The following is a 12,426-nucleotide window of genomic DNA, read 5'->3' on the forward strand; positions in this document are numbered from 1 at the left end:
CACAGAGGTTCAGTGGTCACACAGCCAGTACGTGGCAGATACAGGAGGCAAAGCCACAGCTTCTGAGTCTAAACCCCACATTCTTTCTCGTGTACTGTGACAGGCAAGATAAAAATAGATCTCATTCTGCCAGGATCAATCTTCCCTGGTGATATGCTTTTAAAAAATCCAGTTTTTTTTCCCCCTGTAGCATTGAATATATTACATGTCTAAATCTTCAGTAGCTTTCTTCTCCTTGCAAAAGCAATCTGTGATTGAGTATGACTTTTCAAACATTTTGAGTTGAAAAACAAAAAACACTGTAACCTCGCCTCAAAAGATAACCTTGGTTAGTGGCTGGGCATATACTCTCTGGATCTGGACGGCCCAACCAGGTAGCTATTGGCCATATGTCTATTTCAGTTACAATAATTAAAATAAAATAATACTAGAAAATCAGCTCCTCACTCACACTTGTGGTGGACCATGGCAGGTACATTTCAAGGGCTCAATATTCACACGTGGTGAGTGGATACAGTATCAGGCAGTACAGACAGAACTTTTTTTTTTCTTTTTTGGCCACCCCATGGCATATGGAGTTCCCTGGCCAAGGATCAGATCCCAGCTGCAGTTGTGACCTACGTTGCAGCAATGCCAGATGCTTTAACCCACTGTGCTGGGCAGCTGGGGGTCAAACCTGCATTCTGGTGCTGCAGAGACACTGCTGATCCTGCTCTGCCATGGAAGGAACTCCCAGACAGAACATTCGAAACATCACAGACAGTTTCATTGGACGGCATTGCCCTAGACTCTCCCAAGACATATCCTGACATGTATGCATAATGGTTATTAATATTCATAATGAGCTTCCTGGATGTGTCACATGTCTCTGTATGGCCCATAAAGGGAAGAGACTCTCTAGAGGCAAAAACCAGACACAGGGCAAAATAATCCAGAAGGAAATACACTGAATGATAGCAGTTTTCTCAGGGTGTTGAGATTACAGAGTTTACTTTTAAATTTCCTAGGTCCTTCAGGTGATCAACAACTTAAAATTCATGTTTTCCCTAATGTCCTTTGCTGGTTCTAAAAGCTTCAAGGGACAATCTTGCCTAAGGTTTAATTTATTATTGTTATTTTTAAATTTAAATTTGTATATATATATATATTTTGGCTTTTCTAGGGCCGCACCTGCGGCATATGGAGGTTCCTAGGCTGGGGTCCAATTGGAGCTGTAGCTGCTGGCCTATACCAGAGCCTCAGCAGCACCAGACCCGAGCCGCATCTGCAACCTACACCACAGCTCATGGCAACGCCTGATCCTTAACCCACAGAGTGAGGCCAAGGATCGAACCTGCAACCTCATTGTTCCTAGTTGGATTCGCTCACCACTGAGCCACGATGGGAACTCCTAAATTTGTATTTTTTGGCTGCATGTGCAGCATATGGAAGTTCCTGGGCCGGGGATTGCATCCGAGCTGGAGTTGCAGCCTACACAACCACAGCAACAGCAGTACAGGAACTCCTCTTATTATTTTATCCTTCACCGACTGCCGCAGCAGGAACTTCTCATTATTTTTGAAGTCGAGGACTCACGAAGAATGGAGGACCACATACATCAAAGGAATGAAGCTCAAAAAAGGAGAAGCAGACAGAGGTTTACATTCACGCCAGGGCCCCCCCAGCCTTGAGCCGGCTTCAAGGGCACTTAGGCCAAGCAGTCACATAGACTCTGTAGCTTAGAGGAGCCCCATGCCTGGTTTCATGTCCTAAGGTTGTCCATCTGAAATTCTTAATGATTTTTGAACATCCTCCTTTTGCACTGCGCCCTGCAGATTGTGTCACCAGCACTGGGCCTGGGAGTCTCCTTTTGCATCGGGGCCCTGCAAATTGTGTCACCAGCATGGGGCCTGGGATTCTTCTTGGGCTGCTCTGAACCGTCGACGTGGCCTCGTCAGACCACAGACGTGCCCATTCATGGCGCACTCTACGTGCTGGAGAACAAGTCTGCTTTGGTTGCTCAGACGTGTGTCTAAGACGTGTGTCTAAGAGGGCGATAAAAATAGGGTTCTCGAGCCGGTGCAGGAGGGCCCCTGTGGTCTCTGTTCACACATTTACGTGCACTCAAGGCGCACGTCTACACTGGCCTATTTCAGAGAGCAGCCCGGCCCATCACAGGATGTTCTGCCCCACATCACTGCCTCTCGGATCCTGCCTGGACCCCAAGTTCAAGGCCTGGCCTGCCTTCCTTCCAGCGTCTTCTCCCTCAACCTCACCACAGGAGCCACAAGCCCTCCTGTCTCTAAGAAACCCTCTCTTTGTGGTCTCTCTTCCGTACCTTTGCCCATGCAGCGCTGCTCCTTCCTTCCCAGGTCTACCTATTGCAGAGTCTACCCTTTCTGGGGAGCCTTCTGGAAGTACGTGAGAAGGACCTAAAGGTACTCTGGTTGCAGAGCAGAGAACATGTATCACCTTGCCTGGAGCAATCAGGGAGGGCTCAGGGGAGGTGGTGAGCCTGGGCCTATAAGGAGGAGATGTCTGTCAGGTAGAAAGGAGCACTGCGTAGAGCTGGCTTTGCTATCAGAGAGATTCTGACATGAATTTGGGCATCTCAGCTTCCTGGCTACGTGACCTTGGGTGAGTTACGTCTCTTTGCTGAGCCTCAGTTTCCTCATTTGGAAAATGGGGATATTTATTGATCACATCGGCTACATGGATTAGAGATGAACTGGTTAACTGGAATGAGCACCACTGCAGTGCCTGGCACACAGCAAGTCACCAGCAAAGGTGGTTCCCTCTCCCTTCCTCAGTGTCTGCCTCCTGTGAAATATTGGTTTCAGCACATCACCCATCCCTCTGCGTCTGTGTTTCTTCATCTCTGCAGTGGAGGTTGTGATGCCCAGAGCACAGAGCTGTGATGAGGATTCAGGGCAGGTCAAGGGAACATTGACAGAAATCTCGGAAGCCTGAGATTCTCCATTGATGGTAAGGGAATTAGCCAATGGGGTGCTGGCCTTTCTCACTGGGGCTTTTTCCTGGGGCAAACTCTTTCCACATGTCACTGGGATGTCAGTTCAAGAAGGGGAGACAGGTACCTTTTGTCTACTGTTGAATCCTCAGTGCCCAGGACAGTGCTGGGCATGCAGCTAATGCTCAATAAATGTCCCCTGAATGACCAGCAGTACCAAATCGGCTCACATCCCATCCTAAGTCCTGGGCACTGGGATGGGAGAATCCAGGGAAAGCAGCCCTTTCTGGGGAAATTGTCCTCAGATTGGGACCACGATGCAGGTCACAAGCCCATGCACAGCTCTGCCCAGCCCAGGGCAGACCCTGGCTCCACAACCCGACAGGGAGGGCAGGGGAGGAAGAGGGCAGACGAGGCAGTTGGGAAGAGGAAGAGAGATGCGGGGCGGCCAGCAGGGCAGGAGCAGACTGACCCCACGCTGCAGCCCTGGCTCACCTGCTCCTGGGAGCGGGGGGTGGGGGTGGGGGGCCTCTTCCTCTTTCTTGTTTGGAAAAAAAAAAAAAGAGCTTTCCCCCTAAATTTATAAGTAATGCATATGCAGTGTTTAAAAGTTTGGAAAAACTACAGTCATCAAAAGAATTATAAATAAATGCTCCCTTGGAGTTCCCAGTGTGGCTCAGCAGGTCATGAACCTGACTAGTATCCATGAGGATGCAGGTTTGATCCCCAGCCTCGCTCAGTGGGTTAAGGATCTGGTATTGCTGTGAGCTGTGGTGTAGGTCGCAGACGAGGCTCGGATCCCGTGTGGCTGTGGCTGTGGCTGTGGCTTAGACGGACAGCTGTAGCTCGGATTTGACCCCTAGCTTGGGAACTTCCATATGCCACATGAGCAGCTATTAAAAAGCAAAAGAAAGAAAGAAAGAAAGAAAGAAAGGCTCCTCGCCATCACAGCATCAGGTAGCATTAACTACATTTTCCTGTTTTCCTTCCAGCCTTTTCCCAGAAGTGGTGTCCACTCCCCCCAGGAAGGGATACGGCTGCTCTAGAGGCAGAATCTGGCTCACTGCCATGAGCTGCCGCCTGCCTCACATGGGCTCCTCACTCCAACCACCCTGGCCCTGGTGCAGCCTTCCTATGGTGTGAGGGAGCCCAGAGTTGTGGGTGGGGTCTCAGCAGGGCTTCCTCCCTGGGGGGCAAGGCAGGAAGAACTCAAGTTCACTGAGGGAGGACAGCAGAGAGGTTCTCAAGGTAGGGCCACTTCTTGGGGTGAGGTATTGGTCTTCAGCCACTGGGCACTCAGACAAGTTGAGTCTGCGTCAGGGGCATGACCAAAATGGACCTGTCCTCTCCACCCATCCCCTTTCTTGTTACCCCCTTTCATTTGAGGGCCCCAAGTTTTTCTTCCATTAACACATCTGCTTGCTTCACACCCAGCCTCTGTTCTCCTCTTAACGAAGGTGGGCAGGTCGGTAGACTCACTGACGCTGGACCCCGTGTTCTAAAAAAGCCCTGCTGGTAACTCTTCACCCCAAAGGGAATGAGTGTCATGGTGAATTTCAGTCTCCGTGTCACACACACTGAAGGATGTTCTGGGGGCGCTAACTTAGGTCGCCCCTGCAAATCGCAAGGTATGGGCATCCGCCCTTTCCACCCACACATAAGTCTGAACCTTTTGCCAAAAACGCTTTTCCCAGACGCAAAAGAAAACCCCAAAGAGGAACCTAAACCTTCACACGGCTGTGCCGATTGGACATGAACGCTCGGGCTCCCACCAGCTAGCATTTCAAAGAACGAGCCAGACGCAGAAGGGGAAGTGAAGGGAACAGCTGGAACCCTCCCGGGGTCAGTGTGGTCCTTCCACTGGTCTTTTCATCCGCCTTCTCCTCCCACCACTTAGCAAGAAGCGCTTAGGCAGACCTGCTCCCAGGAGCACCCCTCCTGACAGGTGTTGGGGAGAGGGGTGAGTGAGGATGGGGGCAGGGCACTCCTGAGGTCTGGGTGGGAGAGAAGGGGGGTAACCTGGAAGTCCCCCCAGAAGGGGTGGCCATTAGGCTGGCCTTGGGAGGAGAGAGACGTGTTTCTCCCTTCCCCATCCCATTCCGAGTTTGACTCTTGGCCAGGAGGAGCAGGAATATTCAATAGTCATAATTTCCATAACGATGGAGGTCTTGCCTCTGCACCAAGCACACAAGGTACATGATCTCATTCACCCACCCAGCACGTCCGAGGTGGCTACAGTTTGTTCTCTCCATTGTACGGATGAGAAAACTGAGTTCCGAGAGTTGAGGCGCTTCGTCCGAGACCACACACTGAGGAAGTGGCGGGGCCTGGCTGCAGCTTGGGCTTGTAACTAACTGCATCTCATGTTTCCTCTTTCCCAGAGAGCACCCTCTTCTCCATCCCTGTCCCTGGGAGCCATTGACAAGGGGCTGACAGTCCCTCTACAGTCTCCTCCGTGCTTTCCTCCATCCAGCATTGAGAACACCGGGGGTCCGTGGTGGAGATGGAGCAGTGGGGTGAGACGTGGGAACATCTGCCAGGTGGCAAGTGAGCCAACGGGGGTTGGGGGGGAAGCAGGGCAGGTAGAGGGTCCCAAGGAGGTGGCTGTGCTGAGTGAGCACTCACTATAGATCAGACGCTGTGCACAGGGTTTCAGGACAGGGTCACATTCTCTCTTGCAAACACTCTAGCCCCATCTTAGGGAGGAGGAAACAGACTCCAAAAGGCAAATTAAGATGTTGGTTCACCCAGCCACTAAACAGCTTAAACCTGCCTTGACCCCTAAAGTATGTGCGAGGCCGATGGCTGGTTCCCAAGGAGCTGAGAAAAGTCAGCGTTCCTGCCGTGGAATCCCACCTCACACGAGCCCACGCACCTCTGTGGACCTCAGTAAAACCAGGCCGAGGCACTCTCGGCCTGCCAGTTCCTACCTTCTCCTGAATTCGCTCACTGTTCCTGCTTCCTGTGGCATCTCCAGGTAGGACCAAGTCCCGCTCTGGCCCCGGGGGCCGCAATTCCACCTCCTCTGTGTCCCTGCAGGAGGTGCTGTTTCAAGGAGGTGATGGACGGCCTGGGTTCCAAATCCACTGGGCGATAAAGCCCATCCTTCCTACCTCCCTCTGTCCCCTTTACTCCCAGCATGGAGTAAGGCAGGCTCCTGGGCACCAAGGTGGGCATGAGTGACTGAGTGCCAAGGCTGGCCTGGGCCCAGAAGCTCCCCGACGCCAGGGCTCCCCAGTGGCCACAGGGGATCCCAGGAAGACTCCTGGCAGAGGGGGTGTCTGAGCTCGGTCCTGAAGACCGGGCAAGACTCCCCAGCTGCCGGAGGGGCACGGCCCATGGTGGATTTGAGGGAGGGTCTGCAGAGGAGGCAAGCCCAGGGGACAGGGGCAAGAGCTGGTGTCGAGGCTGCCTCGCTGAGCCCACCTACGGGGGAGTCTGGACTGGCTCAGAGATGAGGCAGGGGTCAGAGGGTAATGCTGCCTCCTTGGTCCCAGAGCCTTCTGGAAGGGCTCAGGGGGCATCTGACTCCAGGGCCCCCTCCCCTCCTTGAATGCCCCCACCCTCTCAGGTAGCTGAGCAAGCCTCAGCTTTGATGCAGCCACCTCAAGGCTGAGGTGTCAATGGGCTCTCTATGCGACCGGTGGGGCCGCTGGGGGCTGCCGGCCGCCGTAGTGGGCGCGGGTGAGGCCTAGACACACAGTCCCACTGTGTGGGGCCGGCTCATGCCCGCCCAGACCCTGTGGCCAGTGGGGGACTCCCAGGAATGCCCTTCCAGCCTGGGGGGCACTTTGGACAGGCAGGGTGGTCTGGGGAGACGGGTGTGTGCAGGGCGGCCTCAGGAGCCGCCCTCCAAGGGGCCCGGCAGAGGTGGCGCCAGGCAAGCGCCAGGGTGGGTGTGGGTGGCTGGCGGTCAGTCCCTTCATCTCCCAGGGTTGTGGGGGAGGGGAGGCCGCCAAGGGCGCCCTGCTCTAGGTGATCGGCCATCCCGGGCTGCCTGGGACTCTGGCGAGTCCCCTGTTGTTGACCATCGCCCAGAGCTGAGCAAAGGACACCGCGAGTGACCTCTCTGGTCAGGGCAGCTCCCCCCTTGTCCTCTGAGTCAGACCATTCCGGAGAGACCTGCCATTCTGCTCACCCTCCGCCACTGCACAGGCCTACTCACGCCTGAGAGGCCGCATCTCATCTCTCCCAGGTGTCCTCAGGCGGGGAGCTGCCGGCCAGCTGTCCCACCACCGCGAGGGGAGCTCTGGCCAGAGAAGCCTGCCCTCGTCCCCCTCCAGCCATCCCAGCAGGCGCCCAGGATCCTCTCCTCCTGTCCTGCCTCTACGCCTTTGCCCAGGCCATTCCCTCTGCCCAAGACATACTTTCTGCGTTCGCACCTCCTCACCTTGTAAGAGCCAGCTCCAGGGTCACGTGTCCAGGGGAATTTTCCTCTCTTCCCCCAGGCCGCCCATGACCCCTCTCTAATCTCCCAGCCCCATGTTCTTGTCCCTTATCGCACTGACCACACCCCAGTGCAATTTTGCATTTACCCATCTCTTTCCACAGCGGACCGTGACCTTTTCAAGGGTGGAGAGACTGACCTCGTCACCCTTGGACCTGAAATTCTAGCACAAGGCCAGGCTCACGTTAATTTTAAAAAGGAAGTTATTTATTGAACATTTACTCTGTGCCAGACGCCTCGCTCATTTAATTCTCTCTAGAGCTCCAGGAGGTTGGTATAATCATCATGCCGCTTTTACAGACAGGGAAACAGAGGCACAGAGAGGGGAGTGGCTTGTCCTGGGCTACACAGTTAGGGCCAACTCAGGATGGAGACCAGAGAGTCTGATTCCAGAGCCCACCTGGAAGCTGGTACTCCACTCCTGGAGCAGCTTTTGTGCAATTACTGAATGAATGAAAACCTTCATCTCCCTGAGCCTCCTGGTTCCTGCCTGTGGCAGTTTAGGCCCATTTCCTTGGGTTTCCTCCCGGCTGAGGTGCCCACCCTCAGTGTCCTGGCAAGAATGCTTTTGCCTTTGGGGGTGCAGTTTAGGGGTGCTGTGAGGGGGACCTGCTGCAAGGGGGATCCCCTAAGGGGTGCAGAGAAGGGCCTTACGGGGCAGGTGTAGTTCTGGATTAAAGTGCTAGCCCTCGGTAGAGTTGAGGATGGCCCCTTAGGCATCCACAAGGCCATTACCTGCAGTTGGCAGGTGGGGAAACCAAGGCCCAGGGAGAGGAAGGGACTTGCCCATAGTCACGCAATGTGTCATTAGGCCTGAGCTTCCCCATTTGTCAGACAGAGGACTCTTAACCCTTCTCCTGCCTGGAAGAGTCCCAGGAGCAGAGATGGGCAAAGATGTGAGTTGCTCATGGCACTGGGCACCCCAGAAGCCCCCTACGACCTCTCATGCCTCCATTTCAGTGCCTGGAATCCTGGCACATTCTTCCAGCTCTTTAGGTTAATCATCACTCTCTCTCTTATTTTTTTCTTTTTAGGGTCGCACCTGCAGGGTATGGAAGTTTCAAGGCTGGAGGTAGAATCAAAGCTGCAGCTGCTGGCCTACACCACAGCCACAGCAATGCTGGATCTGAGCTGCATCTGTGACCTGTCTGCTGCTACTTGCGGCAATGCCAGATCCTTAACTCACTGATCAGGGCAAGGGATCCAACCTGGATCCTCATGGAGACTATATTGGGTCCTTAACCCTTGGAGCCACAACAGGAACTCCAGCATCACCCTCTTTTAATTTTTAAAAAAATTGTTCTTATTATAGTTAATTTACAATGTTGTGCCAATTTCTGCTGCACAGCGAGCATTGCCCTCTTCTCGTCTCCCCCTCGCCCTCTCCTTCAGGTAGGAATCAAATGCTTCTCCACCCTCTTCCCAAACCTCTTTGTCACAGGGAACTGAGAGAAGTTCCAGAGTCGGGAACCCAACTTTCAAGCTCTCCTGGGCAGGTGATGTCCTGAGGCCCCCCACCCCCACCCCTGGCCTCCTGCTGAGGAACTGGCGCTGTTGGCCTGAATTGAGGGGGTCCCTGAACTCGGGGGAGAAACACACACCATCTTCCCTTTCGCTGACCTCTAACTAAAACTTAGCATCTTTTTCTACAGCGATTTTGTCCCCAGGGGGAATCACAAGTATTCTCCAGCCTCCTGGGGGCTGTCCGCCTATCCCCGCTACATCCAGGCAAGTCCTCTCTCCGCAGGGACGGCTTTGCACCCTGTGTGTTACTACAGAGGCAGCTGGTCATGGTGTCACAAACGTGCTTTTTCGTAGTTTGATATAGATGGTGACTCTGAAGAGTCCATAGGCTTCCTGAGACTCCAGAAAGTTCTGTGGCTCAGCACAGGTTAAGGACCCTGCATGGGGCCACAGGTAGCTGAGCTCAGCAGGACCCAGAGCCTGGGTCTCTTTGGGGACAGAATTGGCAGCTGCATCCCCTGTGAGCCTCTAGAGACAGAATTTTGGGAGATAGAGCCCTGGAAGGGAATAGAACATGGCGACTAGAACTGGGCAGGAGAGAGGGGGCCAGAAACAGACAGAACATGGAACTACAGGGAAGCCTCAGACCCCAGGCCCTAAGGCCTCCCCCGGACCCTAGCTTGCAAGACACATCTGAGTCCTTGTTCACCAGGGATCAGCCCGCTCTGCCCAGCAGCCTCCTGTCTGTGTGCCCACATTCAGCCCAAAGCCACCAGCTTGCCTCTCCTTCTCCCTCTGTGTCACTGTCCACTATTGGGCACCCTGGCACCAGGAGCCCATCCTAGGTGGGTGGCCCTTGAGTCCTGTCTCCCAAGGTTCCTTTGTCTTAAACTCCACATTTCTCCATCTTGCTCACGGAGGAAGAAATACAGATTACAAAGACTCAGCAAATGGTTTTTATAAACTCTTATTTTCTTGCCACAGAACTGCCTTTAATTAGCTCCAAGCACTACAAAGGGAACGGCGTTATAATAGGAGCAGCTTGAAGGAAGGAGCTCAGGGCTCTCGGCTCCGAGACCTGGGGCTGCCGCCCGTTGCAGCTGTGAGCACGTTTGATGGGAGCGCCCCGCTGCCCAGACGGCAGACCGCCGCCTGCCCCCAGTTGGCCCCCCTCTACAGCCGCACAGCCTGCCTCAGCTTCTCTCCAGGGAAGAGGAACGGGTCCAGCCCTCAGACAAGCCCCTGCAGAAATCTTTGGACAATAACTCCCCAAATGTAGCTCGGTCCCTGCCCAGAGCCAGCTGCCCAAGACTGGCTCTGAGTCCCCCTGCTAGCCGGCAGCAGGACGGGCGGATGGACAGTCAGACCGACTTGTATGTCTCAGCTGACCACCTCCGCCAAGAAGAAGTGGCACCAGGAGCCCAAAACCCTGGTGTTCTAGAGGCCATTCGATTCCTCTAATCTGGAAGAGAACTCTTTACAAACGACCCAGAGGCATGGTCCTCATACATGGTCCATTTCCAGCCTCAGGCAATCAGGATGTCACAGCTGGAGAGGCCTCCCTTTGGGGGCACAGAGAGGTTAAGTAACTTGTCTAAGGCCGCTCAGCCTTAGAGGTGGCCATTGAGCTGGGACTTAGATTCAGGGCTTCCTGATCCCCAGTCTCAGGTGCCACAAGCCCCACGTGGGCTCCCGGTCACAGGGAAGAAAGCCACATGGTGGGGGGGGGGTATCCGAGGCCAGGTCCCATCAGCCTTAAGGGCCAGACAGAGGCAGGAAAAGTCTCCCCAAATCCCAGCCTCAGTCAGAACTTCCAAGTGGAGGCTCTCAGAACCCTATCCTTTTTGAGGGACACAACCCAGAACCCTGGGTCCCTCTAGGCCATGAATAGAGGCAGAAGCCACCCAGAAACACTTTTTTCTCTGCCTGACCACATCCACAAACCCTCTGGAGGCCTGCTCTCCCCGATTCCAAACCAGCTTCTGAGCAACCCAGAGCTTCATAGGTTCCCCCCAAAAGCCTGTAGCCTTCTCTTCCCTCTGCTTCCCTCACCCAGGAATGACTCGGAAAATGCAATGCAGAAGTTTCTCGGGAAGGTCTCCCGATCCTCAGGTGTAGCCTTGCCCCCTGCCTGCTCCAGAAGCTGGCCGGTCTCTGGGGGAACAAATATCTGAGTATGTGCTCAGGTGGAGGGTCCGAGCGCTGCAGGGTGGGGGGGCCAGGGGCCCCAAGGATGGGGCAGGAAGCCTCGGGTCACAGGGACTCCCCTCATGTGTCCTCTCCTCCCCACAACCCTCTGAAGTCCTTTGAGGGCTTGTGGCTCCCACCGTGGACAGTCCCCACCAGCTGAGGATAAAAGTCCACAAAGATGTTCCCCTGCAGGACACCACGGAGGCCACCAGACCCTCTTCCCACCCCAGACCTTCAGAAGCCAGCGGATGTAGGTAGGCAGCCCAGGCCCTTGAAGGCAGCCAGCATGGACCGTGTAGGGATGCAATCCGGGCCCCCGGCCACAGCTCCCACCCGAAAGGGCGCTCGTTACTCACCGCGGATGAAGGTTGGCGAGTAGGTCGGGAACGAATCGAAGATGCTGTTGGATGCCATGCCCCGCTCAGAGGAAGGCGAGGTTCCAGCCCTTCAGGGGGTTGGGTTGGGATCGACTTGGTTAGCTGTTGTTTTATTTTTTCCTAGCTACTTTCGAAAATAAAGGGGTGGGGGTGGGGGGAGTGTTGCTTTTTGTTTGTTTTTTGTTTTGTTTGGTTTTGTCTCCTTTTCCCCCCTACTGCTATGAAAAAGAAAAAAGGAAAGAACGCGAGAGTGTGTGTGTGTGTGTGTGTGTGTGTGTGTGTGTGTGTGTGAGCGAGAGAGAAAAAAAAAATCCCCAAGGAAAGTAAGTTTCTGTTTGTACCCAAGAATTTGGATTCCTGGTCCCACAGGAATGTCTCGCCACAAATTTTCAACAGAAGCGTATGCAGAGTGTATCATTAGATGGCGGGAAGGGGCCTTCGGCAGCCAGGGCAGGAGTCGCAGGGCAGTGAGAGCAAAGCCAGCACAGCATCAAGCGGCCACGGGAATGAATGAATGAGGCTCGCCCCCGGCAGAGCCCAGCTCAGTGGGTGCGAGGGCGGCCCAGGGGGTGGGAGGACAGGGAGCCAACCAGCTCCAGCGCAGGGCCCCCGAAGGCGGCCGAGGGCCTGGCCTTGTGGTTCTGTGGTTGAGGGACCAGGCCTTCACAGTGTCAACCCAACCTCAGCTCACAGGATGCAAGAAGCCAGCTCGCGGCCTTGGCCCATTGGCTGGGTGGCGGTCACCTGGGTTGTGATGTCACAGCCCCTTAGAAGATTTTTGTGGCTGCCTCTCTTTTTAGAAAAAAAAAAAAAAGAAAGAAAGAAAAAAGAAAAAAAGAAAGAAAGAGAAAGAGAGAGAGAGGAAAAAAAAAAAAAAAAGGATGGCTTTTATTTGTGGGGCTGGCCTCAGCACGCAGCCCAGAAGCAGAACTGAAAGCGGGTGGAGAGGGAGTGGCCGGGGCGGTGGTTTGGATCCTGTGGGAGACTCCTTTTTAATGAAG

General features: G+C 54.4%; 1 protein-coding gene across 4 annotated transcripts in view; it reads right to left on the bottom strand.

Annotated features, from left to right (window-relative positions):
* RUNX3 (RUNX family transcription factor 3) overlaps nucleotides 1-11,950 on the bottom strand; it is a 63,826-nt gene extending 51,876 nt beyond the window's left edge. For 2 of the 4 annotated variants that reach the window (XM_047792610.1, XM_047792612.1), the window contains exons 1-2: nucleotides 11,767-11,950; nucleotides 11,405-11,493 (exon numbers count right to left, since the gene is read on the bottom strand). In XM_047792610.1, the coding sequence (XP_047648566.1) occupies nucleotides 11,405-11,493; nucleotides 11,767-11,843 (166 nt within the window). In that variant the 5' untranslated portion in view covers nucleotides 11,844-11,950. Of the gene's footprint in view, nucleotides 1-11,404; nucleotides 11,573-11,766 lie in introns of those variants that run through there. The other 2 variants (XM_047792609.1, XM_047792611.1) reach the window with 2 other exon arrangements.
* Between the last annotated feature and the right edge of the window lie 476 nt (nucleotides 11,951-12,426).

Source organism: Phacochoerus africanus, chromosome 8 (assembly GCF_016906955.1).
Source record: "Phacochoerus africanus isolate WHEZ1 chromosome 8, ROS_Pafr_v1, whole genome shotgun sequence".
Lineage (NCBI taxonomy): Eukaryota > Metazoa > Chordata > Mammalia > Artiodactyla > Suidae > Phacochoerus > Phacochoerus africanus.